This window comes from Sus scrofa, chromosome 2 (assembly GCF_054392235.1).
Source record: "Sus scrofa isolate SSC_HxYL_T2T_F1_AM1 chromosome 2, Sscrofa_HxYL_maternal_Yorkshire_Landrace_v2.0, whole genome shotgun sequence".
Classification (NCBI taxonomy): Eukaryota; Metazoa; Chordata; class Mammalia; order Artiodactyla; family Suidae; genus Sus; species Sus scrofa.
In genome coordinates this window covers 85,177,022-85,204,068 of record NC_139384.1, presented here as the reverse complement: position 1 = coordinate 85,204,068, position 27,047 = coordinate 85,177,022, and the positions used below count along the sequence as shown (strand labels likewise).

At 49.2% G+C, this 27,047-nt stretch overlaps 1 protein-coding gene, 1 long non-coding RNA gene, 1 other non-coding gene and 2 pseudogenes across 3 annotated transcripts; 1 reads left to right on the top strand and 4 right to left on the bottom strand.

Annotated features, from left to right (window-relative positions):
- Nucleotides 1-240: 240 nt before the first annotated feature.
- Nucleotides 241-10,316, bottom strand: EEF2 (eukaryotic translation elongation factor 2). The gene is made up of 15 exons (XM_003354002.6): nucleotides 10,231-10,316; nucleotides 8,994-9,208; nucleotides 7,931-8,112; nucleotides 7,642-7,853; nucleotides 6,994-7,172; nucleotides 6,799-6,904; nucleotides 6,007-6,120; nucleotides 5,607-5,745; nucleotides 5,284-5,479; nucleotides 4,403-4,661; nucleotides 3,850-3,957; nucleotides 2,170-2,523; nucleotides 1,733-1,915; nucleotides 1,518-1,650; nucleotides 241-964 (listed from the first exon to the last, which is right to left on the bottom strand). Exons 1-15 carry the CDS (start codon nucleotides 10,231-10,233, stop codon nucleotides 771-773), a joined length of 2,577 nt encoding a protein of 858 aa, XP_003354050.1. The 5' UTR covers nucleotides 10,234-10,316; the 3' UTR covers nucleotides 241-770.
- LOC146405532 (small nucleolar RNA SNORD37) lies at nucleotides 7,248-7,312 on the bottom strand. The gene has a single exon (XR_014839251.1). It is a non-coding gene; the product is annotated as a small nucleolar RNA SNORD37 (small nucleolar RNA).
- Nucleotides 10,317-22,948: 12,632 nt separating the features above from the next.
- LOC100624875 (NADH dehydrogenase [ubiquinone] 1 alpha subcomplex subunit 3 pseudogene) lies at nucleotides 22,949-23,203 on the bottom strand (annotated as a pseudogene).
- A 402-nt stretch (nucleotides 23,204-23,605) lies between these two features.
- LOC146405531 (U6atac minor spliceosomal RNA) lies at nucleotides 23,606-23,715 on the top strand (annotated as a pseudogene).
- A 188-nt stretch (nucleotides 23,716-23,903) lies between these two features.
- Nucleotides 23,904-26,993, bottom strand: LOC146405530 (uncharacterized). The gene is made up of 2 exons (XR_014836640.1): nucleotides 26,922-26,993; nucleotides 23,904-26,252 (listed from the first exon to the last, which is right to left on the bottom strand). It is a non-coding gene; the product is annotated as an uncharacterized LOC146405530 (long non-coding RNA).
- Nucleotides 26,994-27,047: the final 54 nt, after the last annotated feature.

Genomic DNA, 27,047 nt, shown 5'->3' with positions numbered 1-27,047 from the left:
AACAGCACACAGGCAATTTTCCAAGCCTGCACTGACAGCTACAGCAGTACCACCATGCCTTCAGACTATGACGTGAAATGTTCAAAATTTAGTTCCTGGGCTGCATGGCTTCCATTCTAAATGCTCAGTAGACACAAAGGGCCAGTGACTTACCCTCCACCAGCTGGACCTCAACACCTGCATCTTACAGAGAGTCCATTCTAGCCAGAGCGCATGGCAAAGGAACACTTACACACTTGATCACCACCATATCAAATTTATTATTCCAATGGCACTAATACAGTTGGAGGTGCTCATGGTGACACTGCACAGGATTTCCTGCCTTCTAGTTTCTGTCCAAAGAGAACATCTACCTGCCTGTTTCCTCCCCCTTTATGGAGGAAAATCCACTATGGGCCATTTACCCAAATAAACCTCTTAATGCGTTTATTTTCAACTTTTTTTTTGGATATGAATTTTCCTCTTATGAAACAAAGTGTTGGGTGTCCCCCATCCCTTCCCTCACCCCCAACAGCCAGATAAGTCCCTGCTGTGAGGGCATTTCTGTTGCCTCTGAAATCTACAAATAAATATTGAAAGAAACAGCATCAAGTGTTCATGTTGAGTGATGGCACGAAGTGGGCCCCAGAAACCTGTCAGGCAGAGCATTTCTGAGTCTGGACAGTCTCAAAGTGTCGTGGAGAATGTGGGGGGCTTGTTGCTGTGGTCACCTGTCCCTGGGCGCGGGGGCTGCGCCAGTCCCACTGGGCAGCAGGCTGCTGAGAAGCCGCCTACAATTTGTCCAGGAAGTTGTCCAGGGCCGGAATACCTTCCTTCAGGCCTTTGCGCTTGCGTGTCTCTGCCACCACCTGGCTGGGGCGACTGGTGTTGTCGAAGGGATCCCCGGGCAGGATCTGCCAGTGGTCGAACACACACTGGGGAAAGGCCTGGCCGCCTGTGTTGGATCTCAGGTCAGCAGTAAAGCCTGCAGGAAGGGTAGAGACAGGGTTCAGTGGGCAGCCAGAGTGTGGTCTTTACAGCTCCTTGGCCGAAAACCCTGGATGGGAAGGCAGGGACACAGGCCCACATAAGGTCTCTGAATCAAACACCCTGGATCATGTCAGACATTACAACCTGCACCTCACCCAAAGCTCCCTCTCAAAGGCCACTGATTAATAAATGAGACAATGCTACGGCCCTTCCCAGGCTTCTGGTCTCAACGTGCCCTTCTCAGGATGAACCAGAGCTACAGCTCAGCTGCTCTGCAAGGCCCTGCTCTGCAGATTTATAGGCCCAAGGGCCTCCTCCGGCCCTCCCCAATTCAAAGGTTGAGAAGCCCCCCCTGTGAGAAACAGATTACCTCCTCCTTCACAATTGTGCTACTGTCACCTTCCAAGCTGACAGGGCAGAAAGTAGCAGCTGGCAGCCCCCTTGAGACCCAACCTGGGCCCTGGCCTAAGACCATCCAGGCTACAGGTCTGCTGGGTTCCACCCTGAAGCCACTGGGTACCTGAAGACCACAACAGGCTGGAACTTACCAAAGGATTCATTGACAGGCAAGTAAGCCTTCACAACAAACATGGGGGTACCAGCCACCTGGGACTCCTCAAAGACGTGGCCCCGCTTCCTGTTCAGGACACCATAAATGCCACCAACCACTTGTTCTGGACACTGTCAGACAAAGAAAGACTATTAGCAGCCATGCAGGCAGGATGAGACTGGAAAAAGTAGCAGGAGGAGTGGACCTCCCTACCTGGATCTCCACAAGGTAGATGGGCTCCATGAGCCTGGGCTGGGCAGTCAGCACACTGGCATAAAGGCAGCGCCGTGCAGTAGGGATGATCTGGCCACCACCACGGTGGATGGCGTCGGCGTGCAGTGTCACATCGTGGACATCAAATCGCACACCCCGCATGTTCTCCTCACACAGCGCCCCCTATGGAAGAAGGGGATTAGATCACCATCTAGAACCTGCCTCTACTGCAGCCCCTGAGAACAGGTCAGCTACACAGTTAGCTCTGTCTATACCAACTCCTCCAGGTCTCCACCCCAGGGACCAAGTGTGTCTTGCTCAACTCAGCCTCCACAGGATCCCCTTCCCAGGAGGCAGGACCACTTTGCCAACAAAAAAATGAGACCCCTAGGGAGGACTCCCACGCACACTGACAAACCTACCAGTGCAGTGCCTACCTCTTTGGTGGCCCACTGGAAGCCAGCCACCACGCTGTCCTTGATCTCGTTGAGGTACTGCACACCCTTGGTGATGTCAGTGAGGATGTTGGGGCCAGTGCCATCAGGGCCAAAGCACCAGATCTTGCGGGCCTCAGCCACATCCCACTCGTACTTCTCAGCTAGGTAGCGGGCCCGCTGCTTGAGTTCCTGGCGGGCAGACACCTCTCCCTTGTCGATGTCTTCAGCCAGGCCGTCAGGGAAAGGCCTTGCTTTCATGTATAGCCTGTTGTGCTTGTTGGGGGACTTAGACAAGCAGAGCACATTTGACTCCTCACTGACAGTCTCACGGTAAGAGACAACTGGGTCAGATTTCTGTAAAAAAGAACCTACAGGTTAGGTCTGTCACAGGAAGCAGACACCCAAGAGAAGCATCTTGACAGCAGGTCTTCCTCAAGATGCCCAGGAAACAGTGAGAGTGGGCACAGAAAGCAGAACGACACATTCGATCTGATGGCAGAGAGTCACTCCCTTGTAGGACACCTACTGCCAAGACGGCTGTTTAGACACTTATCATGAGACACTTTTTTGTTGTTGCTGTTTTTGGTCTTTTTGCCACTTCTTGGGCCGCTCCCGCGGCATATGGAGGCTCCCAGGCTAGGGGTCTAATCAGAGCTGTAGCCACCAGCCTACACCAGAGCCACAGCAACGCAGGATCCGAGCCGCGTCTGCAACCTACACCACAGCTCACGGCAACACTGGATCCTTCACCCACTGAGCAAGGGCAGGGACCAAACCCGCAACCTCATGGTTCCTAGTCAGATTCGTTAACCACTGCACCATGACGAGAACTCCATTTTTTGTTTCTGGGTTTGCTTTTTGGGCCCCCACTCGCAGCATATGGAAGTTCCCAGGCTAGGGGTAGATAGAATTGGAGCTGCAGCTGCCAGCCTACACCGCAGCTGTAACAACGTGGGATCCAAGCTGCGTCTATGACCTACACCACAGCTCACAGCTATGCCAGATCCCTGATCCACTGGGCATGGCCAGGGATCAAACCCACATCCTCATGGATATAAGTCAGATTCACTTCTGCTACACCACAACGGCAACTCCCAATGAAACTCTTAACTACACAGTATTAACTAAAGAGCATTTACCTAGCAGCATTAGCCTACTCCTAATCCTACCTAGCATTAATTTTACATGGGCAATGTAAAATAAAGCTGTCACTTGAAGAATACCTAGACAATTTCATTCCTGCCTAGGAAAATAAAAGATGTGAGAGACTTTACAAGAATAGCATGTAATGAAACCCTAAACCACTTAAGTTTAAGGACACAGATCTGAACTCAGTTCCATAAAAAAGCAGGACGGAGTCCAGGCCACTGAAGCTGATTACACAACCTCAAGCAACATCTGTGCTTTCTATTTCTAGGAGCTTCTCAGAAATTTACTTAAGCAGACCCCTCACACTCCAGCCTTCTTGATGTGTCTAAACTGCTGGTATCAAAACAGCACATGTTCGGAGTTCCTGTTGTGGTGCATCACAAACGAAATCTGACTAGGAACCAAAACAGCACATGCTGTCTGACAGGAATGAGTGGAGAGGAAGGAGGGAGAACTGAATGCCTACCTCCTTAGAACCCAGCCTGTTCCCAGGTCCATGTTGTCCAGTGGCCCCCAGCTGCCAGGCCTTACCTTGATAGGAATGCAGGCGTGGTCCTCCTCCAGGTCCTTCAGGCAGATCTCTAGGTGCAGCTCTCCAGCCCCTGCGATGATGTGCTCCCCAGACTCCTCAATGATGCACTGAAAAGGGCCAACTGTCAACCCCTGCACACAGATCCCGGGACCGATGTGGGGAACCCAAGGGACTCTCTGGGGAACAGGTGGAAAGCAGATTCCAACCTTCCCTCTAGCTGGAAAATGAGGACCAGACTCTCTAAATGAGGTTTTTCAGGGACACTGTCAGGGCCCTTTTCACTGGCTGAAAACAGTAATTATGTTGACATTCTAAAAAGACCCACAGTGCAGACTTGTCTATAAAGCCCAAGTAGCCTATGGAAGAAGCTGGGTTCCTGGGAAGTACCCATCTAAAAGCAACTTTGCCAGGACATATCTTCCCAGCACAGTTAATCAGTTCCAAACAGCTGGAAATTTCTTTTATGAGAAGCCACTGGGATTTTTCCAGCTTAGCCATGCCACACGTGACCCAACAAACCACCCTTGCCAGGGCTGCCTTCAGACCACCCACCTGCACCATGGGATCTGACTTGGCCAGCCGCTTCAGGCCCTCCACCAGCTTGGGCAGGTCAGCCGGGTTCTTGGCCTCCACAGCGACCCTGACGACAGGGCTCACGCTAAACTTCATCACTCGCATGTTGTGGGCGTGCTCAAAGGTGGTGATGGTTCCTGTCTTCACCAGGAACTGGTCCACGCCCACCAAGCCCACGATGTTCCCACAAGGCACGTCCTCAATGGGCTCCACGTAGCGGCCCATCATAAGGATTGTCCTAGGAGAGATTCAAAAAGCACCAGTGTTGGTTCCAGGTCCCCAGTGAAGGACCAAAATCACACTTTCTGGGGCTCTAAGTGGAGGAGCAGGGCTCCCTCCCACCCCAGGCCCCAAGCCCTGAATGCACCCTTTAACCTAGATCATTGTTTCATCGACTGTCCCTGCACACCAAGATGCTCATTCCCACATGCCCTGACACAAGTCAGAGGTAAGTGCCACAGGAACCCAACAGCCAGTCTCAGGAGTCAGAGCCCTGAAGACCCAGAGAGAATGGCAGCTGTCTTCCCACTGTGCACACCTGGACTAGTGACTGGGTGGCAACACCCACAAGACATCTTTGGGGTCAACACCTGCTCTTGGGTACTCAAACTATGCAGTCACCATAACTTCAACTTAATCTGCATGTTATTAATATGAATCACTAGGGGTGAGAGTACACGGTTTGCTGATGGGCTTGACCTGGACAACTCCCTTACATTCTTTCTAGGGGGAAAAGAGCTAACCCTTAAGGCAACCACCCCATCCCCATCCCCTTCCACTGGCTGGCTGGAGTGGAATAGGCAATAGAAACCCTCAGTTCACATGCTACTTGGCACCCTCTCACCTGCTGAGCACCTCACCTCTGGATTGGCTTCAGGTATAGGTCCTCCTTCTTCCCAGGGGTGTAGTTGGGCCCCATGATCCTGACCTTCAGACCGGTAGACACCAGCCCTGAGAAGACCCGGCCGAAGGCATAGAACCGACCTTTGTCGGAGGTCGGCACCATTTTGGAAATGTACATCATAAGTGGGCCTTTGGGGTCACAGCTTTTAATGCCTGAGGAGCAAGAAAATTATCCCCAAAGGGGAAACTGTGATTCCCTCACACCTCAGCTTTCAAGAATCCTGAGACCTGAGGCTCAGGCCAGAGTTCCAACCCCAGGGTACAGGCACAACCCACATACCCATGGCTGCCTCGTCGTCCGGAGGCCCCTCATACAGGAGCTCACAGCGGTACTTCTGGGCCGTCACGGGGGAGGGCAAGTGGATGGTGATCATCTGTAGCAGCGCATCCCCGGCGGGCAGCCAGCGGCGCATCACAGCCTAAAGTAGGGAACAGGAGATTGGTGAGAAGGAAGAATCACAGGCTGCCTGAGGTCATTCTAAAAGGGCAGTACAAACACCTGAGAAGTTTACTGACCACCTCTACTGGCAATGCTTCCTAAGTGAAGAGCCAGCACTCACAAAGGGTAAGGACTGGCAGGCCACACCCAGCACAGAGCCATGACGCTCACAGCCAGCCGTCTGACTACCTGAGAAATAACACACTGAGAGGGCAACTCACAGAACAGCCCCCCCACTCACCTTCAGCAGTGGTTTGCCTTCTTTGTCCTTATCTTCACTGTCCAATTTGATGTCTAGTTTTTCAATCAGTTTTGCTGTCTCCTCTTTCTTGAAATTCATGATGGCATCAAACACCTAATACCCAGGGAGATGGCAAGGTGGGTTTGGGAATATACTGGGCAGCCTGCAGCTAGCTGCATTCCTCCTATGGAGCTGCAGGCCATGGACAGAGCAAGGCTGCAAAAATCCTCATTGACCACCAAGTGCCTGACCCAACTAAACAAGCCTCGGGAAATCCTCTCCATAGATTAAGAAGAAAAAATCCCATTCTAAGAGTTCTCCAATGGCTCAGGAGGTTTGAGGATCTGGAATCATCACTGCTGTAGATCAGGTAGCTACTGGGATGTGGGTTAAAGTTTCTGGCCCAGGAACTTCCACTTCGGCCCAAAAAAACCCCACGCCCCCCAACCCATTCTAATTTATAGACCTCAAGCACTCCTTAATTTACAATCACTTAAAATTCACTGGCTTGCAAAGCCTAGACCTCCCTGCCTCATCTCACCTGATGCCCAGTCACAGAGGCCAACTGCCCCATGGTACAGCCTAAAAATGTGGGAGACTAACTCATCAGGGTAGAGTCCTGGGGGCTGAACCTTGGGCTGCTTCTACGTCCCAGGAGCCGCCTTGCAGCCTGGCTCTGTCCAGCCCCCAGGTATCTTGCCACAGACTACAGCAGGTTCGGTACCAGACTCCCAGGGAACCCAAAGACAGACAACCAGAGGATACACATCCACCCAGCACGTGCCAGCACACCTTGAAGATAGGGTCCAAGATGAGCTGGCAGAAGGTCCTCGGCAGCTTCTTGCCATCAGGGCTGGTGGCTGACTTGCTGAATTTACCATTGGCTGGATCAAAGTACCTGTCAGAGAATACCCAACCTGAGTTAGGGGAATCTAGGTGGGCCTGAGGGAAAAGGACCCCATAGACACTTGAGCCTCCAGCACTCACCGGTCTCCCCATAGCTTTTTCATCATGTCCTCCACCTTCTTGGCCCGCTCAGCAGGCCCCAACTGGCCCTCGCCCTTGGCGGCAAACTTGGCAACGTACATCTCTGCAAACTGCTTCAGGGTGAAGGCCCAACCGTGGAGACCAGACCCAAAGCCAACAGTACCAAGAACAGGATCAATCTGAGAGAGCAAGAGAAAGTTGTAAGTGGGGACAATAGGACAAAAAACACATACAAAGTCTCTGTGCAGCACAGGCATCAGACATTAGATTTCTTCAATAGCCATCAGGTCAAAGTGAAGAAATTTTAGTCATCATGTACATACAGGGTGCCCAACTCCGCCTCCATGCCCAACACCAGAGAGGAGAGATACGCAATAACCCTGCAGGCGTTTGCCCCACTCACTGGCCTTTATCAGCAAGAGTAACCCACTACCCCACAGCCTTCCCTAGAGTCCTGCCCATTTGTCACTCTAGGTTTCTAACAGCCCACTGAAATAAAGATCTCAAGAAGCCCCAGGAATGGTTCCCCAGGGGCATCCTCCAGGAAGACTGCAGCCCATCCACAGGAGCAACTGAGGGAATATTGGGTACAAAGGAGGTGAGATACTGTGCCAAGCAATCCCAGCTTCAGCAGTCAAGCAATCCTACCATGATGTTGCCCATGGGGCCACTCTCGCCCTCCCCATAGGTGGAAATGATGACATTGACATTCTCCACAATGCGCTGGAAGGTCTGGTAGAGCTCCTCGGGCTCCAGCTGCAGCTCGAGCAGGGCCCGGTCCATCTTGTTCATCATCAGCACAGGCTTGATGCGCTCAGCAATAGCCTGGCGCAGCACTGTCTCTGTCTGCACGCACACACCTGGGGACAGGTATGAGGTAAGGTCTCCAAAGAGTAAAGAACGGCCAGCCCCAGATTCCGAGCCACCCAGTGCTTACCTGACACACAGTCCACCACCACCAAGGCACCATCGGTGACACGGAGAGCTGCTGTCACTTCTGAGGAGAAGTCCACGTGCCCAGGTGAATCAATGAGGTTGATGAGGAAGCCAGAGCCATCTTTGCTCTGCTTGATGAAATTCAAGTCATTCTCTGAGAGCTCATAGAAGAGGGAAATGGCCCTGAAGAGATTGGGACAGGTGAGCTAAATGAAAGATACACCTCGGCCTAGCTCTTAACCTGTTCCACATCAGCCCTGTAGTCACCTAGGTTTCTGCCCAAAGGGACTCAGGGCAGATGCTCTTAACTCCCAAGGAGAGGAACCAGGGGAAAAAAAAAAAAAAAAAAAGAGGCAGACGCTGCAAAGTGTCTCCTCTCCCTGCATTACTCATCCCTACAAATGAACTTCAGACTTCCCACGCAAGCTCTGCAGCACCTTCCACTAGGAACACCCACCTCACCTCCCTGGTACCAGCGGCAAAGAACCAGAGTCCACAAGGTTCCTCCCAGGTTCAAGGCACCTGATTCCAAGGAGCAACTACACAATCAGGCAAAGCCTTGAAACACCAAAAACTACCTTTCATCCTTCCTTCCCCTCCATTCCCAGCTGATTATCAACAATGACGAAGAAGTTACCAAATGAAAATAACTGCCAGTTACAGTCGCTTTTCTTTCAGTTCTCACCCTGTTGCCATTCTGAAGCCAGAAAACTCACAAGGTGCTCCCTTGCACAGGGGAAAACTTTCAACAGTATATCCTTTCTTGGCTGCCAGCTGCATCCTCCTAGATGTCTCCAGACATTGAGAAGAGCCCCTTGCCCCCTTTGCTCTCCAAGGCCCATTAATATCACCCTCACTGTGCCTTTTTCACTGGACATAAAGATTCCCATCTCACTGGGTGAAACCTCATGTCTCTTCATAGTGCAAAAATGCTGCCCCAAGGTGTTCCACTCACCTCCCCAAAAGCCTTCAAGTAAGTGAAGGCTACTGTCTGTCCTTCATACCCACCAAGATAAGCACCTCCCCCGTCCCTCCCCATCCAGAGGACACCAGGAATTGCTCACGTTGATTTGATAGTGATGCAACGTTCCTGCTCATCCTTCCGGGTGTCAGTGAAGCGGGTCTCCCCAGCCCGGGCGGAGGCGATGATACCAGCCTTGCACACCAATGAGTCCGTCAGAGTGGACTTGCCATGGTCCACGTGGGCAATGACGGACATGTTTCGGATATTAGCCTTCTTGTCCATGATGGCCCGGATCTGGTCTACTGTGAAGTTCACCTACGGGTGGGGGGAGGAGAGTCTCAGAGGTGCCCAGCTCTCAGGGAATGGGTTTTGGCACTAAGGCTTTGATCAATAGACACTGCTAGGCTAAGGTCAAAGGGGGTTGGTCCTGGAGCCACCCCAACTCCCACTCAAATCCCCCTCTTTGTTGACATTCTTTTAAAAATGCTTCTCACCACGTTCCCTGGTCCTCACAACTCAAGAATGACAGTCCAGAATGAAAACTGAGAAGTCCCAAAGTGCGACATCTTTCCTTTAAACTGAGTAAATACCGGGGTATCACGGAGACCATTTAAAGAATACTGGAGAGCTGAAGCTCCCCAAGTCACACTGTGTTGCCACTGTGTGTACCTCCAGGCTTCCCCCAACCAAAGAGCCTCTTAAACAACCAAGGTCACCCCTCGCTGCGGGGGTCAGGCAGAGCCACCCACGCCACCCTGGATTCCTTGAATGACACCCGCGGTCAGGTGGGGGGACCTGCGCAGTGCTAACCGGCGCGAGCCTCCACCGCGTGGCCCCGGAATCAGGTGTTCACAATTGGGAAATACAGTAAAGACAAGGGATCATGCCAAGGTTACAGAGCGTAAGATGGGGCGCTACCAAGGGTCTTACTCTCCTTTCCTTTTGCCATTTCCTTGCCGCCCACGACTTCCGACAGAAAATCGAACTCAAACTCCTGGCCCGCGGGTTACATAAGGCGGCTCCCCTCTCCCTGCTCGCACAGCGGCGCCCGCCATTACAGCGTCTGCCACATCATCATACCCCACCGCCCCGCCTCCGCCCCAGCCTCGGCAGGACCGGGGACCCCGCGGGGCGGCGGCGCCCCCGGAAGCGAAGTTCGGTGAGAAGTGCAGCGCGTAGACATGGCGGCAACCGCTTTCTCAGCCCCAGGCCCTCCAGCCCCGCAGCCGCCATGTCTACTCCCGGTCCCGGAGGCCACAGCACTCCAGGCTTGGCAGCGCCGGTCCTGCAGAGGCCCCGCCGCTGCTCCAGGCCGCCCTCTGGACAGCACTGCTCACCATGGTGACGGATGGCGGTGGATTCTACCGGGCAGATCCGAGTAAGGTTAGTCGCGCCGAGGATGGCGGCGACGACGGCGGAAGAGAACGCTGACGTCAACACCCGAGCTTTTATAGGCCGACGCCGGTTGGGCGGGTCATCTGATCGCGCTTCGGGGGCGGGGTGAAGCATCGCTGCGCGCAGGCGCACTGACGCCCTCCCCCCGGGTAACCCCTTAGGCGTCTGCAAGGCTGCTGGAAAGTAGGGGGTCTACATTCAGCACTTAAGATTTTCCCTGGGGCGTGTTTGGCCCCGAGGTGGGTGCACGCCTCAGGTATGCAATACTCCGGTGCAGAAAGGGAAGAGCTCAGCCTTAGCTGAGAATATTACTCCAATCCTAGCACGATATCAATTTGTAAAATGCCAAACATTTGTATTAAAACACATTACAATATGAACAGGGTCTGTGGAATGTGCCAAGGTTAATTTCCTGGATTTGATAGTGTGATGTAAATTGACAGTAATGGGGGAAGCTGGGGGAAAGGGTACTAGGGACCTCTCTGTACTATTTTTGCAACTACGTCTATAATTATTTCATTAAAATAAGATTTTTAAAAAGCAGGTAATTTTTTAAGCACTCATTTATTCCAAAGAGACGGGTTGAGCGTCTCCTATAACAGGCATGGCTGTAGGTGTTGCGGATATAACAGTGAACAAAATACCTACTGTCCCACCGCTGTAAGTGTTCTTACAGTAGATACTCGGATTTTCTGTTCGGTTTTCTTGTCTGTAAAATGGGAGTAATCTGTACTGCCTCACCGGGGAACAGTAAAACTACCGCCATACCTGACACAGTTCTCAATACACGTCAGCTCTTTTTAATTAACTATCATTACTATCAATGAGCACTTATTTCAGGAACTGGTTTGCTGTGTCGCGGGCACAGGGGCTGAACGCTTCTTCACATGCATAATCCCATTTTCTATTTCATTTTCCTTCCAGGGGGAGGCGCAGGAAGACTACTTTGCATTTGTGTCCTAATATGACCCTAAGAAACAATTGTATTTCAGATCTCTGACTGGATGGAATGAGCTGGCTTTCAATTCAGTATCTTTATCCTTGATAAAGAGCCCAACTCAATGCCTGGTACACAGTAGGCGCTCATAAGTATTTCTTGCACCAATTAGTGATATTAGCACAAATTAACCCACTTCTTTCCTCAAACTCATTCTGCCAAAAGAAGGGGGACTGAAGTGCTTTCCCTATGCTAGGAGAAGGGATGATGTACACATGTAAAAAGCCTTGCAAGCTCAGGTCTGGACTTAAGCCCCTCTCGGCGTTCCCGCTGTGGCGCAGTGCGGCCTCGTTAAGAATCCACCGTCAGGGCAGGTGTGGTTTAGGTCCGGAGCTCTGGCTGGGATTTGATTCCTGGTCCAGGAAGTTCCATATCCTCTGGGTGCGGCCATTACAAAAAAAGAAAATAAAAAAATAAAGCCCCTCTCCCCACCAAGACTATGCGCATTTCGCTTTGTAAAGCACGTCACACACAGCCTTAATTTCATTTAATCAAAGATTGCCAGCACCGTTCCGTGTTTAACCCAGGGGGAAACAAAGGCAGGAAGAAGCTGCTCATTAGCTATCTACTGTCTGATGGAGGCTCAGAAAGGCAGGGTGGCAGGCAGCAGATGTCACCCCTTAAGCTCAATCCGGGATCTCTAAACACCTGCGCCTAGGTTCGGGACCCTTTCCAGGTTAATTTTACAGGGCAAGCGCATGCGCCATTCGGGGGGCGCGTTTTCTGGAGATGGGTATCGTTTCCCACTCTAAGTAAAAATTTTATCTTAAATTTTAAAAATGTTTACGAGTACTCATCACCCCACTGTTGCGGCGTTCCGTAGGAGGCACTTCCCGGGCACTTCCTTGGAAATTGTAGCATTTAAGAGATGAAAAGCAAAGGTTTTCATTAAGAGGGTTGAATTCGATCTCAAGTGAATAGATTGCGTATTGAGAGAATTTAGCTGGGTGTTAAAGAAGCCGGGGAGAGTTTAAGGGAAATGAGTAGATTTTAGATATATCTCCGTCCCACTGTAACCCCCCCACCCATGCAGAGGTGTTCTACCCCACAGCAGCAGGGGTGGGGCTAGACGGTTAGGGGACCACTCCCCACTCCAGACCCAGAAGCCTGAGGGAGGAGCAGAGCTTTAGCGGAGAGCAAAAGTAGCTACAGCTGGGCTTAGGGTCTGCAGTAATAAAAGAAGGCGAGAGTAAAGGGCGGGGAAGTATCACAAGGGAAAAAAAAGTAACCTCTGCAAGGTGGCTCCGCTGCGCATGCGCCCACTGCGGCGCGGGGAGAGCACCGAAGCAGCGGCAGCGACCCCTGCTGACCAAAGACCGCCATTGCACGCTCCCTGCCTCTGCCTTTTGATGTGATCGCTTATTGGATGCCCAACCCCACCGTTTAAATCAATTAATTCACCTAAAACTCCTCACACCCCTGGGGCATTTTGTGGGCTCATTTATGCAGGAGCAAACTGAGGCTCAGAAAAGTTCAGCGATTTCCCCAAGGTCACATAGTTAATTATAGAACCAAGTGAAGCAAAAAGGCTTTGTAGTCCACCCATGCAGTGGGATATTATTTCAGTCTTAAAGGAAATTCTGAAGTTCCCTCTGTGTCACAATGGGAACCATAGCTGATCCACATCATCCACAGGGATGTAGGTTCCATCCCTGGCACAGTGGGTTAAGGATCCAGGGTTGCCACAGCGGCTTAGGTCACAAATGTGGCTCAGATCTGCTCCCTGGCCCAGGAACTCCATAAGCACAGGGCGGCCAAAAAAGAAAAAAAAAGTTTTAAAAAAATGAAGGAGTTCCTTTCCTGGTTCAGTGGTTAACAAATCCAACTAGGAACCATGAGGTTGCAGGTTTGATCCCTGGCCTTGCTCAGTGGGTTAAGGATCCAGCGTTACTGTGAGCTGTTGTGTAGGTCTGGCGTTGCTGTAGCTCTGGTGTAGGTCAGCGGCTGCAGCTCCAGTTAGACCCCTAGGCTTAAATCCCTAGCCTTGCTCAGTGGGTTGAGGATATGGCGTTGCCGTGAGCTGTGATGTAGGTCGAGTTGCAGACGCATCTCAGATCTGGCATCGCTATGGCTCTGGCGTAGGCCGGCAGCAACAGCTCCAATTAGACCCCTAGCCTGGGAACTTCCATGTGCCACAGGTAAATCCCTAAAAAGACAAAAGACAAAATAAAATAATATAATATAATAAAATAAATGAAGGGAAGTTCCCATCGTGGCTCAGTGAAACGAATCTGACTAGCACCCATGAGGACAAAGATTACATCCCTGGCCTCACTCAGTGGGTTAAGGATCTACCGCTGCTGTGAGCTGTGGTATAGGTCGCAGACACGGCTTAGATCTGGCTCTGCTGTGGCTGTGGCATAGGCCCGAGAGCTACAACTCCGACTGTACCCCAAGCCTGGGAACCTCCATGTGCCACAGGTGCAGCCATAAAAATACAAAAAGACAATAAAAAGGGGGGGGGGAGGAAATTCGGAAATTCTGATTCTGATTCTGAGACAACACGGTAAAAAGACAATGTGCTCAGTGAAATAAGTTGGACACAAAAAGACAAATACTGTATAATTCTACCTATATGAGGTCCCTAGAGTAAAAGTAAAGACGCAAAAATTAGAATGGTGAGGCCAGGGGCTGAGAAAGGGGATGGGTGTTAGTGTTTGCAAGGATGGACTTTCAGTTTGGGAAGATGGAAAAGTCCTGGAGATGGATGATGAGAATGGCTGTACAACAATGTGAATGTATTTAATGTACTAAACTGTAGATGCAAAATGATTGAAATGGTATTTTTTTTTTCCTTTTTGGCTGGATCCAAGGCATATGGAAGTTCCTGAGCCAAGGAGCCAACCTGTGCCAGAGCAGTGACCCAAGCCACTGCAGTGACAACGTCAGATTCCTAACCTGCTGTGCCACAAGAGAACTCCTGGGCCATCCATTCCATGGCATTTTGTTCTGGCTGCCCCAGCAAACTAAAACAGTCCCCATTGTGGGATAAAACCACTAGACTTTATATATTGCAACCATTCCTTCCAGGAGCGTTTATTAGCATTTGCCCCCACTGTGGTGAGAAAAGCAAGGCACTCCCCTCAAGCACAAATTTTAAAGGAGCTCCAAAAAACTCAGTCCTGGTGATAATATTTTAATATCACTAAAAATGCAAATAAATGCAAAAAGTCTATGATGAAAAAAACATCAAAACTTTAAAGTTTATTTATTTATTTTGGCTTTGTTGCCATTTCTGAGGCCGCTCCCGCGGCATATGGAGGTTCCCAGGCTAGGGGTCGAATCGGAGCTGTAGCTGCCAGCCTACACCACAGCCACAGCAACACCGGATCCTTAACCCACTGTGCAAGGCCAGGGATCGAACCCGCAACCTCATGGTTCACTAGTCAGATTCGTTAACCACTTCACCACAACAGGAACTCCAAGCATCAAAACTTTAAATAGGGAGTTCCCGTCGTGGCGCAGTGGTTAACGAATCCGACTAGGAACCATGAGGTTGCGGGTTCGTTCCCTGCCCTTGCTCAGTGGATTAACGATCTGGCGTTGCCGTGAGCTGTGGTGTAGGTTGCAGACTCGGCTCGGATCCCGCGTTGCTGTGGCTCTGGCATAGGCCGGAGACTACAGCTCTGATTCGACCCCTAGCCTGGGAACCTCCATATGCCATGGGAGCGGCCCAAGAAATAGCAAAAAGGCCAAAAAAAAAAAACTTTAAATAAAGACAGGATCAGAATTTTCCTTTTTTTTTTTTAGAGTTCCTATCATGGCTCAGTGGAAATGAACCCAACTAGTATCCACGAGGATGCAGGTTTGATCCCTGGCCTCATTCAGTGTATTAAGGATCCAGCATTGTCACAGGCTGCAGTATATGTTGAAGATGCAGCTTGGATTCCATGTTGCTATGGAATAGGCTGGCGGCTGCAGCTCCAATTCAACCCCTAGCCTGGGAACTTCTTGTGCCGCCCCCCCCAAAAAAAAGAATTTTTATTTTTAAAAATTTTTGCCACACCCACCCATGGCATGCATAAGTTCCCAGGCCAGGGATCGTGAACTCAAGCCACAGCAGTGACAATAACAGATCCTTAACCTGCTGAGCCACCAGGGAACTCACAGAATTGTTGATTTTTCCCTTTTGTCTCAGGGTCCGGGATGACTGCAAACAGCTCAAGGTTAGGAAGTCTCACTACATGCCCTAGGAATGCTCTGTAGCTTGGAATGTTCTGGAATAGTTTAGGAAAGGGTGGATTGCCTTCTCTGGGTGGTTGAACACCTGGGATTATGAAGGTCCGGAGGGGTTGCATGGTGAGAATGGGTGGTCCAGGGCGGTTCCTAAGATCACAGAGCCGCATAGAGGTAAAACAGGGGAGATGAACTCTTCAGGCCTCTTCAGAGCCCAGAGGCTAAAACTGAGCCTCTTAGAGGGCAAGTGAAGGTGAGTAGGTTCCAGATTCGCCTTCTGTGAGGGCTCCCAGCGGGCTCTTAGGGACCTGATTAGAGCCCTAGGCAAACTGTTTTGCATTTCTTTGTTTCTTAGCTGCCCCCTGGGACCTCCAGGCTGAGGGACTTTCCACTGGCCACGCCCTTCCCCGTGAACACACCCATCAGTTTGCAGCCCGGCTCAAACTTTTTGCCTGGAATTCCTCATAGCCCTCAGACTCACCACTCATTGGTCTAGCAAATATTTTCCTGGGAGCCTGTGGTAGGAAAAAAAGAATCCCTGCCCTCGGGGAGTTGACCTCCTGGAGAAGGAAATAGTCAATCAAGTATTTGCACAAATTGAAAGTTTCAAATTGTGCCAGGAAGGAGAGAGAGAGAGAAAGACTAAGCAAAGAAGATCGAACTAGGAGGGCTATCGTATACCCAGGGAGATCCTGGAGCACATGGAGGAAGTGACTTCTTAACCCTTACCTGAAAGATGAGAAAGCACCACTGAGCAAAAGTGAAGAGGCCATCCCAAGGAAAGGAAACAGTAAATACAAAGACCCTGAGGTGGGAAGTACAGTAAAGACTGAATGTAAAAAGAGTAGGGGGGTGTCACCTGGTGGCTAATCCAGTTGGGTATCCATTCAAAAACAAACAAGAGTTCCCACTGCGGCTCAGCAGAAACGAATCCCACTAGTAACCTTTAGGTTGCGGGTTCGATCCCTGGCCTTGCTCGGTGGGTTAAGGATCCAGCGTTGCCATGAGCTACGGTGTACATCGAAGACTCGGCTTGGATCCTGTGTTGCTGTGGCTGTCGTGTAGGCCAGCAGCTACAGCTCTGATTCGACCCCTAGCCTGGGTACCTCCATATGCCACAGGTATGGCCCTAAGAAGCAAAAAAAAAAAGAAAATAAATAAATAAAAGGGCCAAGTAGAAAACACTGGCTTTTCAGGCCACAAGTTTTCTACTCCAGTCTGCACAGAAGTGGCCACAGATGACACTGCATGAGTGGGCAAGGCTGTGCTCCAATAAAACTTTACTCACGGGCTCTGAAATTTGAATTTCATACCATTTTTATGTATCATAAACTATGATTTATTTATTTATTTTGCTTTTTAGGGCCGAATGTATGCACCCACGGCATGTGGAAGTTCCCATTCTAGGGGCTGAATTGGAGCTGCAGCAGCTGGCCTACACCACAGCCACAGCAACTCAAGATCAGAGCCACAGCTGTGACCTAAACCACAGCTCAGGGCAACACCGGATGCCAACCCACTGAGTGAGGCCAGGGATCAAACACGCATCCTCATGGATACTAGTTGGATTCATTTCCGCTGCACCACAACAGGAACTCCCTATGATTCTTCTCCTCCTTCTTCTTCTTCGTACTTTTAGGGCCGCACTAGCTAGGGGTTGAATTGGAGCTGCAGCTGCTGGCCTACACTACAGCCACAGAAATGCCAGATCCTTAACTCACTGAGAGAGGCCAGGGATCGAACCTACATCCTCATGGATGCTAGTCAGAATCTTCTTTTGATTCTCCCCCCCCAACTCTTTAAAAATGTAAAAACCATTCTTAGCTCATAGGGTTCACAAACACAGGAAGTGGGGGTTATGGGGGCCATAGTTCGAGACCTCCCTACCCTAAGAGAAGGATGTCCCTATAGTTTATCATCTAAGTAAGAGCATTTTGGGAAGTTCCCGTTGTGACTCAGTGGTTAATGAATCCAACTAAGAATCATGAGTTTGCAGGTTCGAGCCCTGGCCTCACTCAGTGGGTTAAGGACCTGGCGTTGCCATGAGCCTTGGTGTAGGTCGCATATGCGACCCGGATCTGCTGTTGCTGTGGCTGTGGCATAGGCTGGTGGCTACAGTTCTGATTAGACCCCTAGCCTGGGAACTTCCATACGCCACGGGTGCAGCCCTAGAAAAGACAGAAAGACGAAATAAATAAATAAATGTTAGCATTTTAGGGAGTTCCCAGTGGTGGCTCCATGGTAACAAACCCGACTAGTATCCATGAAAACTTGGTTTTGATCCTTGGCCTCCGCTCAGTGGGTTAATGATTTGGCATTGCCATGAGCTGTGGTGTAGGCCAGATCCCGTGTTGCTATGGCTGTGGTATAGGCCAGCTGCTGTAGCTCCAATTCGCTCCCTAGCCTGGGAACTTCCATATGCTGAGGGTGCAGCCCTAAAAAGACAAAACAAAAAAGGAAAAAAATAAATAAGAACGCTTTACATTTGCAAAGTTGTGGTTTAACTCCTCACCCGACCCGGTATCGGTGGCATACAGAAGTTCCCAGGCCAGGGATCTAATCCTAGCCTCAGCTGTGACCTACCTATTCCACAGCTGTGGCAATGCTGGGTCCTTAACCCACTGCACCACAGTGGAAACTCCTGAAGTTTTTTTTTAATTGAAGTTTAGTTGACTTACAATGTATTAGTTTCAGGTGTACAGCAAAGTAATTCAGTTATTTTATATATATATATATATTCTTTATACATACATAAATATGTTCTTTTTTTCTTTTTTCTTGTTTGGCCATGCCCACGGCATGCAAAATTTCCTGGGCCCAAGGAGTTCCCACCCTGGCTCATTGGTTAACGAAGCCGATTAGGAACCATGAGGTTGTGGGTTCGATCCCTGGCCTTGCTCGGTGGATTAAGGATCCGGCGTTGCCGTGAGCTGTGCTGTAGCTTGCAGATGCTGCTCGGATCCCACATTGCTGTGGCTCTGGTATAGGCTGGCGGCTACAGCTCCAATTAGACCCCTAGCCTGGGAACCTCCATATGCCATGGGTGTGGCCCTAGAAAAGACAAAAAAAGACAAAAAAAAAAGTTCCTGGGCCCAGGTTGGAACCCACACCACAGCAGCAGTGACAATGCCAGATCCTTAACCGACAGCCACCAGGGAACTCCCAGTAGGTCCTCGTTGTTTGTCTATTTTGTATACATCAGTGTGTATCTGTTAATCCCAAATTCCTAATTTATCCCCCCCTACCCCTTTCCCCTTTGGTAACTGTAGGTTTCTTTGTCTGCAGTTATAATTGAAGTTTAACCAGTCTATAGAAAGGGCATAAATGATATGTATAAAATCTTACGGGAGATCCTGTCCTGGTGGAGCAAAAACGAATCCTACTAGGAACCATGAGGTTGCGGGTTTGATCCCTGACTTCACTCAGTGGGTTAAAGATCTGGCATTGCCATGAGTCATGGTGTAGGTCACAGACGCAGCTCAGATCTGGCGTTGCTGGGGCTATGGTGTAGGCTGGCAGCTGTAGCTCCGATTGGACCCCTAGCCTGGGAAACTCCATATGCTCTGGTGCAGCCTTAAAAAGCAAATAATAATAACAATAATAAAAGATACAGAATGAGCAGCTCTCAGAAACCCCAGAAATCCCCCCAGTATCTCCTCCAGTCACTACTGCCCAAAGATATGGAACAGCACAGATTTTGGGTAGCCTTTTTTTCTTTTCCCCTTTTTTTGGCCACACCCATGGCATGCAGAGGTTCCTGGGCCAGGGACCAAGCTCTTACCACAGCAGGACCAGAGCCACAGCAGTGACCAAGCCAGATCCTTAACCCACTGAGCCCCAAGAAAACTCCACAGGGGGCCTATTTTTAAATTTCATAGCCGTTGGGAGTTCCTGTTGTGGCGCAGTGGTTAACGAATCCGACTAGGAACCATGAGGTTGCGGGTTCAATCCCTGCCCTTGCTCAGTGGATTAACGATCTGGCGTTGCCGTGAGCTGTGGTGTAGGCTGCAGACACGGCTTGGATCCCGCGTTGCTGTGGCTCTGGCGTAGGCTGGTGGCTACAGCTCCTATTAGACCCCTAGCCTGGGAACCTCCATATGCCATGGCAGCGGCTCAAGAAATGGCAAAAAAGACAAAAATAAATAAATAAATAAATAAATTTCATAGCCCTTGAATCATGCAGCATGGCTCCAGTGAGTTCAGCTTCTTGCACTCAACATTCACATGCAAGTTTGTCCACGTTGCAGAGGCCTGAACTTTGCTTAGTCTCACTGTTCTACTCTCCTTCTGAGGCCCTGGCACAGTTTATCTGTTTTACTGTTGGTGGGCACTTGGGTTGTTTCCCCTTTCGAGTGGTTATGACTAATGCAGCTATGGAACATTCTAGCACATGCCCCAACAGCATTTCTGTTGGGTACATACCTAGGAGTAGGACTGTTGAGTCATACACAGTGCCTGATTCCAGCTTGAGTGGATGTATCCATTCACCAAAGTGCAAACTAGGATGATTTTGAAAGCAAAAGGGATGTTCGTGAAGTCACATCAGGATGGTGGTTGTAAACCAGCCTACGACCCCTAGCCCAGAAACTTCCATAGGCTGCAAGTACGGCCCTAAATAGAAAAACAAAAAACTACAGTCCTATCGGCAGGATTCTGAGAAAGGTAGTTCCCAGATCTCCAGCGTCCCTCCTTTCCCATGAGTCTAGAATGAAGCAGTAAGTAAATAAAGAAGTTTTTTTTTTTTTTTTTTAAAAAAGCATATAATATGTCAGATAGTGCGAACTGCTGTTGGGGGAAGTGAAATAGGATTAGGGGAAGGGAGGACTGAGGGCAGATGGTAGCAAATACTTTATACATATAAGCAGATATCAGAGCAGTGCTCGGAAAAAGATCAGGGAGAGTGCAATTGTGGATATCTAGGGGAAGGGCATTCCAAGTGGGAGGAATAGCTTGTGCAAAGGTCGTGGGGCAGCACCTTGCTGGAACAGCTAGGAGGTGATTGGAGCAGAGAAAATGAGTGAATGAGGAGGAGAGAGGAAGGGGGTGAGGGAAGGGTTGGGACTGGGGATGGGCAGGCCTTGTGGCTCACAGAGAGGACTTGGGTTTTTATCCTGAGGGAGGTAGGAGCCCTGGGGGGCTTTGGGCAGAGGAGGGGCGGGACCTGACTCAGGTGCTCACTGTCGCCCTCTAGTGGTGCCTGTGGGAAGGACAGACCATGTCAGGGGGCTGGGTTGATGGAGGGCGGGCATGGAGGTGGGGTTGTTCTGGTCCAAGACCGAGACGGTGGTAGCTGAAATGGATGAATAAAATGTGGGCCATTCATACAGCGGAATTTTTTTTTTTTTGTCTTTTTGTCTTTTGAGGGCATATGGAGGTTCCCAGGCTAGGGGTCGAATCTGAGCTACAGCTGCCAGCCTATGCCACAGTCACAGCAATGTGGGATCTGAGCCTTGTCTGCGACCTACACCACAGCTCACGGCAACGCTTGATCCCTGACCTAGTGAGAGAGGCCAGGGATCGAACCTGCAACCTCATAGTTCCTAGTCAGATTCGTTTCCGCTGCATCATGATGGGAATTCCATACAGTGGAATATTATTCATTTACACAAAAGAATAAAGCATTGACACAGACCACCACACCATGGATGAACCCTGAACATAGGATATTCACTGAGAGAAGCCAGTCACAAAAGACCTCACAGTGCGTGATTCAATTTATATGAAATGTCCAGAACAGGCAAATCCTCAGAGATAGAAAATGGGATAGTAGTTACCAGAGACTGAGAAGGGAGATGATTAATGACTGCTAATGGGGATGGGGTTTCTTTTCGGGGTGACTGATAGAAATGTTTTAAAATTAGAACATAGTGGGAGTTCCTGTTGTGGTGCAATGGAAACGAATCTGACTAGTACCCATGAGGATGCAGGTTCGATCCCTTGCCTCATTCAGTGGGTTAAGGATCTGGCATTGCTGTGAGCTGTGGTGTAGGCTGTGGGATCTGACATGGCTCAGATCCCACATTGCTTTGGCTGTGGCATAGGCTGGCAGCTGTAACTCCAGTTCGACCCTTAGCCTAGGAACTTCCATATGCCAAGGGTGTGGCCCTGAAAATAAATAAGTAAATACACAAATAAATGACATTAGAACATAATGAGGAGTTCCCGTCGTGGCGCAGTGGTTAACGAATCCGACTAGGAACCATGAGGTTGCGGGTTCGGTCCCTGCCCTTGCTCAGTGGGTTAACGATCCGGCGTTGCCGTGAGCTGTGGTGTAGGTCGCAGACGAGGCTCGGATCCCGCGTTGCTGTGGCTCTGGCGTAGGCCGGTGGCTACAGCTCCGATTCAACCCCTAGCCTGGGAACCTCCATATGCTGCGGGAGCGGCCCAAGAAATAGCAGCAACAACAACAACAACAAACAAAAAGACAAAAAAAAAAAAAAAGACTAGCATAATAAACTATTATATTAAAAAAAAAGAACATAACGATATTAAAACTCATTAAATTGTACCACTTAAATCTCTGACTCTGTCCATTTCACCACATCCCCTCTGGCCCCCACCCTGGTTCAGGATCCTATCATCACTTGCCTTGGTGACCGCACCAGCCTCTTCCCTGGCCTCCTGCTTCCACTGCAGTTCCCCAATATCCACTTTTCACAGCTGCCAGAGAGATCTTTGCAAACAAAATTATAACTTATCATGCGGGCTGGTTAATTTTATGTATCCACTTGGCTGAGCCCTGGAGGCCTAGATATTTGGTCAAATGTTACTCTGGATGTTTCTGTGAAGGGTTTTGGGATGAATTGATGTTTAAATCAGTGGACTGTTAGGTAAAACAGATTCCCATTCCTACTGTGGGTGGGCCTCATCCGATCAGTTGAAGGCATGACTAGCACAAATAGACTGATCTTGCCAGGAGATGGCCTGCAGACTTGAGCTGCAACTTCAGCTATTGCCTAGGTCTAAATATTCAAGAGCAATTTCAATGTACTTGTTCTCCTAGGTGATCTTGGTGGGTCACTTAACCACTCAAGACTGATTTTTTCATCTGTAAATTGGACCCAATAATGGTACACATTTCATAGGGTTGGTGTGAGGATGAGGTGGTAACATGTTAAATGCTTAAGACATAGTTGAACAGTAAATATTAGCTGGTATTATTACCATCAGTAGCATTTTGGTGATTTCTGTGGGAAGTGGAATTGCAGGTTGAGTAAACCTAGCCATTTTCCACACTGGCTCATTTTTCCCCCTTTTTGGCCACGTGCATGGCATGCAGAAGTTACTAGGCCAGGGATGGAACCTGTGGCATAGCGGTGACTGGCACCACAGCAGTGACAATGCTGGAACTTAAACCAGCTGAGCCACCAGGGAACTCTTGCATAGGAATTTTATTTTATTTTTTATTTTTACTTATTTATTGGTTTTCACATTTTTAGTGGGGGCCACTGGGGAGGAGGCCTCTCTTACGCTGTCAGTGGAGGTGCTCACAGTTTCTTCAGCCACTCCAAGCTTGGGCCCCGGGGGTCCCAGGGGTGGCTGAGCACTTAGGCCATGTTCCCGTCATCTCTGAGGGGCACTGGGTAGTTGTAGGGTGTGACCTGGTTGATCATAACAGCATAGCTGGTATAAGGGCTGAGTACAGGCAGAATTATAGCAAGGCCCCAGATGGTGAAGGATGACACCAGCACCGACCCTTCAGCTCAGGCATTTTTCAGGAAGGCAGCAATTCTCACTGCCATCTTGGCAGTGGCGGCGCCCCCCAGCACATGAATTTTTTTTTTTTTTTGTCTTTTTTTAGGGCCACACCCGCAGCATGTGGAGGTTCCCAGGCTAGGGGTCTAATCGGAGCTGTTTTGCCAGCCTACACCACAGCCACAGCAACACCAGATCCTTAATCCACTAAGCAAGGCCAGGGATCAAACCTGCAACCTCATGGTTCCTAGTCAGATTCGTTAACCATTGAGCCATGACGGGAATTCCCTCCCTAACATCTTAATATTAAGCTAGACAACCTAGGGAATAGGAGTAAACAGTTGGGAATCATATATCTGATGAGAGATTAATAGTAAACTTACAGCTCAACAACACAAAAAACCTCTGTTTTAAAAATAGGTAAAAGACTTGAATAAACATTTTTATCAGTGTTGCATGAAAGGAGAGGTTAGCACTCTCCTTGACGAGGATGGAAGAGGCCCTCAGGCCTAACAGCATGCATTGCCACCTACTTCGTGGCATCTAACTATGGTTTTTAATGGAAAAAATAAAAATCATTATAAATGAGGAAAAAAACACAGAAGATATACAAATGACTAATAAGCACATGAAAAAAATGAGAATCCTAATCATAGATTTAGGGAGTTAAAATCAAACCCCAGTGAGATACCATTGCATACCTATTAGAATGGAAGAAAGGAAGGGCCAAATCTATCCTGACAACTGTTCTTTTTTATTTTATTTTATTTTATTTTATTTTATTTTCCCACTGTACAGCAAGGGGGTCAGGTTATCCTTACATGTATACATTACAATTACAGTTTTTCCCCCACCATTTCTTCTGTTGCAACATGAGTATCTAGACATAGTTCTCAATGCTATTCAGCGGGATCTCCTTGTAAATCTATTCTAGGTTGTGTCTGATAAGCCCAAGCTCCCAATCCCTCCCACTCCCTCCCCCTCCCATCAGGCAACCACAAGTCTCTTCTCCAAGTCCATGATTTTCTTTTCTGAGGAGATGTTCATTTGTGCTGGATATTAGATTCCAGTTATAAGTGATATCATATGGTATTTGCCTTTGTCTTTCTGGCTCATTTCACTCAGGATGAGATTCTCTAGCTCCATCCATGTTGCTGCAAATGGCATGATGTCATCCTTTTTTATGGCTGAGTAGTATTCCATTGTGTATATATACCACATCTTCCGAATCCAATCATCTGTCGATGGACATTTGGATTGTTTCCATGTCCTGGCTATTGTGAATAGTGCTGCAATGAACATGCGGGTGCATGTGTCTCTTTTAAGTAGAGTTTTGTCCGGATAGATGCCCAAGCGTGGGATTGCAGGGTCATATGGAAGTTCTATGTATAGATTTCTAAGGTATCTCCAAACTGTTCTCCATAGTGGCTGTACCAGTTTACATTCCCACCAGCAGTGCAGGAGGGTTCCCTTTTCTCCACAGCCCCTCCAGCACTTGTTATTTGTGGATTTATTAATGATGGCCATTCTGACTGGTGTGAGGTGATATCTCATGGTAGTTTTGATTTGCATTTCTCTTATAATCAGTGATGTTGAGCATTTTTTCATGTGTTTGCTGGCCATCTGTGTATCTTCTTTGGAGAAATGTCTATTCAGGTCTTTTGCCCATTTTTCCATTGATTGATTGGTTTTTTTGCTGTTGAGTTGTATAAGTTGTTTATATATTCTAGAGATTAAGCCCTTGTCAGTTGCATCATTTGAAACTATTTTCTCCCATTCTGTAAGTTGTCTTTTTGTTTTCTTTTTGGTCTGACAACTGTTCTGAACAGCCCTTGAGCTAAAAGTGTTTCTCTTTTCAGTGTCTGAACCAAAATTCAAATAATATTTCATTATATGTAAAAATTCTATAAAATTCAAATTCAGTGTTTAGAAATGAAGGGATTTTTGTTTTTGTTTTGCTTTTTAGAGCCGCACCCAAGGCATATGGAGGGCCCCATGGTACGGGTCCAATCAGAGGTACAGCTGACGGCCTACTCCACAGCCATGCCAGGTCTGAGCTGCATCTGCAACCTATACCACAGCTCACTGTAACACTGGATCCTTAACCCACTGAGTGATATGGATCAAACCCGAAACCTCACGGTTCCTAGTTGGATTTGTTTCTACTGTGCCATAATGGGAATGACTAAAATGAAGTTTTATTGGTACATGACTATGCCCACCGAGTTGAGTAGTTGCTACAGATGCTGTCTGTAGCTTGTAGAGCTGAAAATACTTATTATCTGGATCTTTGCAGAAGATGTTCGCTCCTAATTCAAAAGTGTCTGGCATATATTAGGTTTTTGATATATGGAGAGATTATCACTGAATATCTGCTGGAACAGTCTGATGCAGTTTATAACCGTGTGGAGAAGGTCAGACCTGGATTAAGATTCTGGTGCTCGAAGTTCCTGCTGTGGCACAGCGAATTAAGGATTCGATCCCTGGCCCAGGAACTTTGATGTGCCCCAAAATAAAACATTGTAAAAAAAGTAAAACAAAACCCTGCAGAGTCAGAGTTTTGGGTGAGGTAAATGAGTTATGGTGAGGTGAGGGAGGTATTGACTGCAACTGCAGAGTTAGATTCTCTCTTAAATTAGTATTTTCTTCATCATGGAGTTTTTTTGCATTAATTTTTCTTTTTCTTTCTTTCTTTTTTTTTTTTTTTGTCTTTTTGCTATTTCTTTGGGCCGCTCCTGCGGCATATGGAGGTTCTCAGGCTAGGGGTCCAATCGGAGCTGTAGCTGCCAGCCTACGCCGGAGCCACAGCAACGCAGGATCCAAGCCGTGTCTGCAACCTACACCACAGCTCACGGCAACGCCGGATCGTTAACCCACTGAGCAAGGGCAGGGATCGAACCCGCAACCTCATGGTTCCTAGTCGGATTCGTTAACCACTGCGCCACGACGGGAACTCCTGCATTAATTTTTCTTAAAAAATATTGCACAGGAGTTCCCTAGTGGCCTAGTGGTTAAGGATCTGGCAATGTCACTGCTATGGCTTGGGTCGCTTCTTCGGTGCGGATTCAACTCCTGGCCTGGAAAACTTGCCATGCCCTGAGGAACAGCCAAAAAAAAAAAAATATGTATATATATCTCTCACATATATCACACAAACATTTATCTTGATAACAGGGTCATTTGGGGCACTCAAATTTCGGCTAATTCTTGCCCTGATATTTATAATGTCAAGGGATGGGCCCTGAAATACACAGTTTTGTCCTCTTTCTTCCTGCTTTTGATACAAGAAACTTTGAGCTCTGTGGCCCGCGAGCACTGAGGAGCCACAGAGAGCTCTTGAGCAGGGGAGTTTCCGGTTAGTGCAGATTCCAAAGGTTTACTGTGGATGGGGAGCCAGAACTAGCGAGAGGAGTACGCTTACGGGTGTGAGGGATGCACGAGCTCCGGGAAGTGGGCAGGAGGTCCCGCATTTCTCCGCCGGGAGCCAACTAAGTGGGGGGCGCCGCGCCCGAGCCCCCTCTGCCGAGCCAGGACCCGGATGTATAGCACGCCTGAGGCTGCACAGCGCTGCTCTGCAAGGCGCCTCGCTGCACGCATTGGCAGCTGCTGAGCCGGCCAACTGTCTTCTCCCCGCCCCCACGCCACCGGGCGTCCGGTCAAGCACCTGGCAGCCGCCTCGCACCGGGGACCCGCAACACCTTGCTGCATTGTTGTCGCCTCTGCTATCTATTCCCTCCCAAGACAGGACCCAGCACCCACCCCTACCTGTGCGGCACTCGTGCGCCTTTAAGAAGCTAGACGCAGCCAGGGGTGGGCGTGGTCGCCGCGAGCTAAAGAGGGGGCGGTGTCGGGCCACCCTGATTGGCCCGAGGCCCGGGCGGTGGCCGCGCG

Coding starts and splice junctions, on each gene's coding strand:
- EEF2 (XM_003354002.6), bottom strand. Junction 6,121..6,798: donor TCTTGGACCCTATCTTCAAG/GTGTGCTGGCAC, acceptor CCTGGGTATTAG/GTGTTTGATGCCATCATGAA. Junction 4,662..5,283: donor TACCTGAAGCCAATCCAGAG/GTGAGGTGCTCA, acceptor AATCTCTCCTAG/GACAATCCTTATGATGGGCC.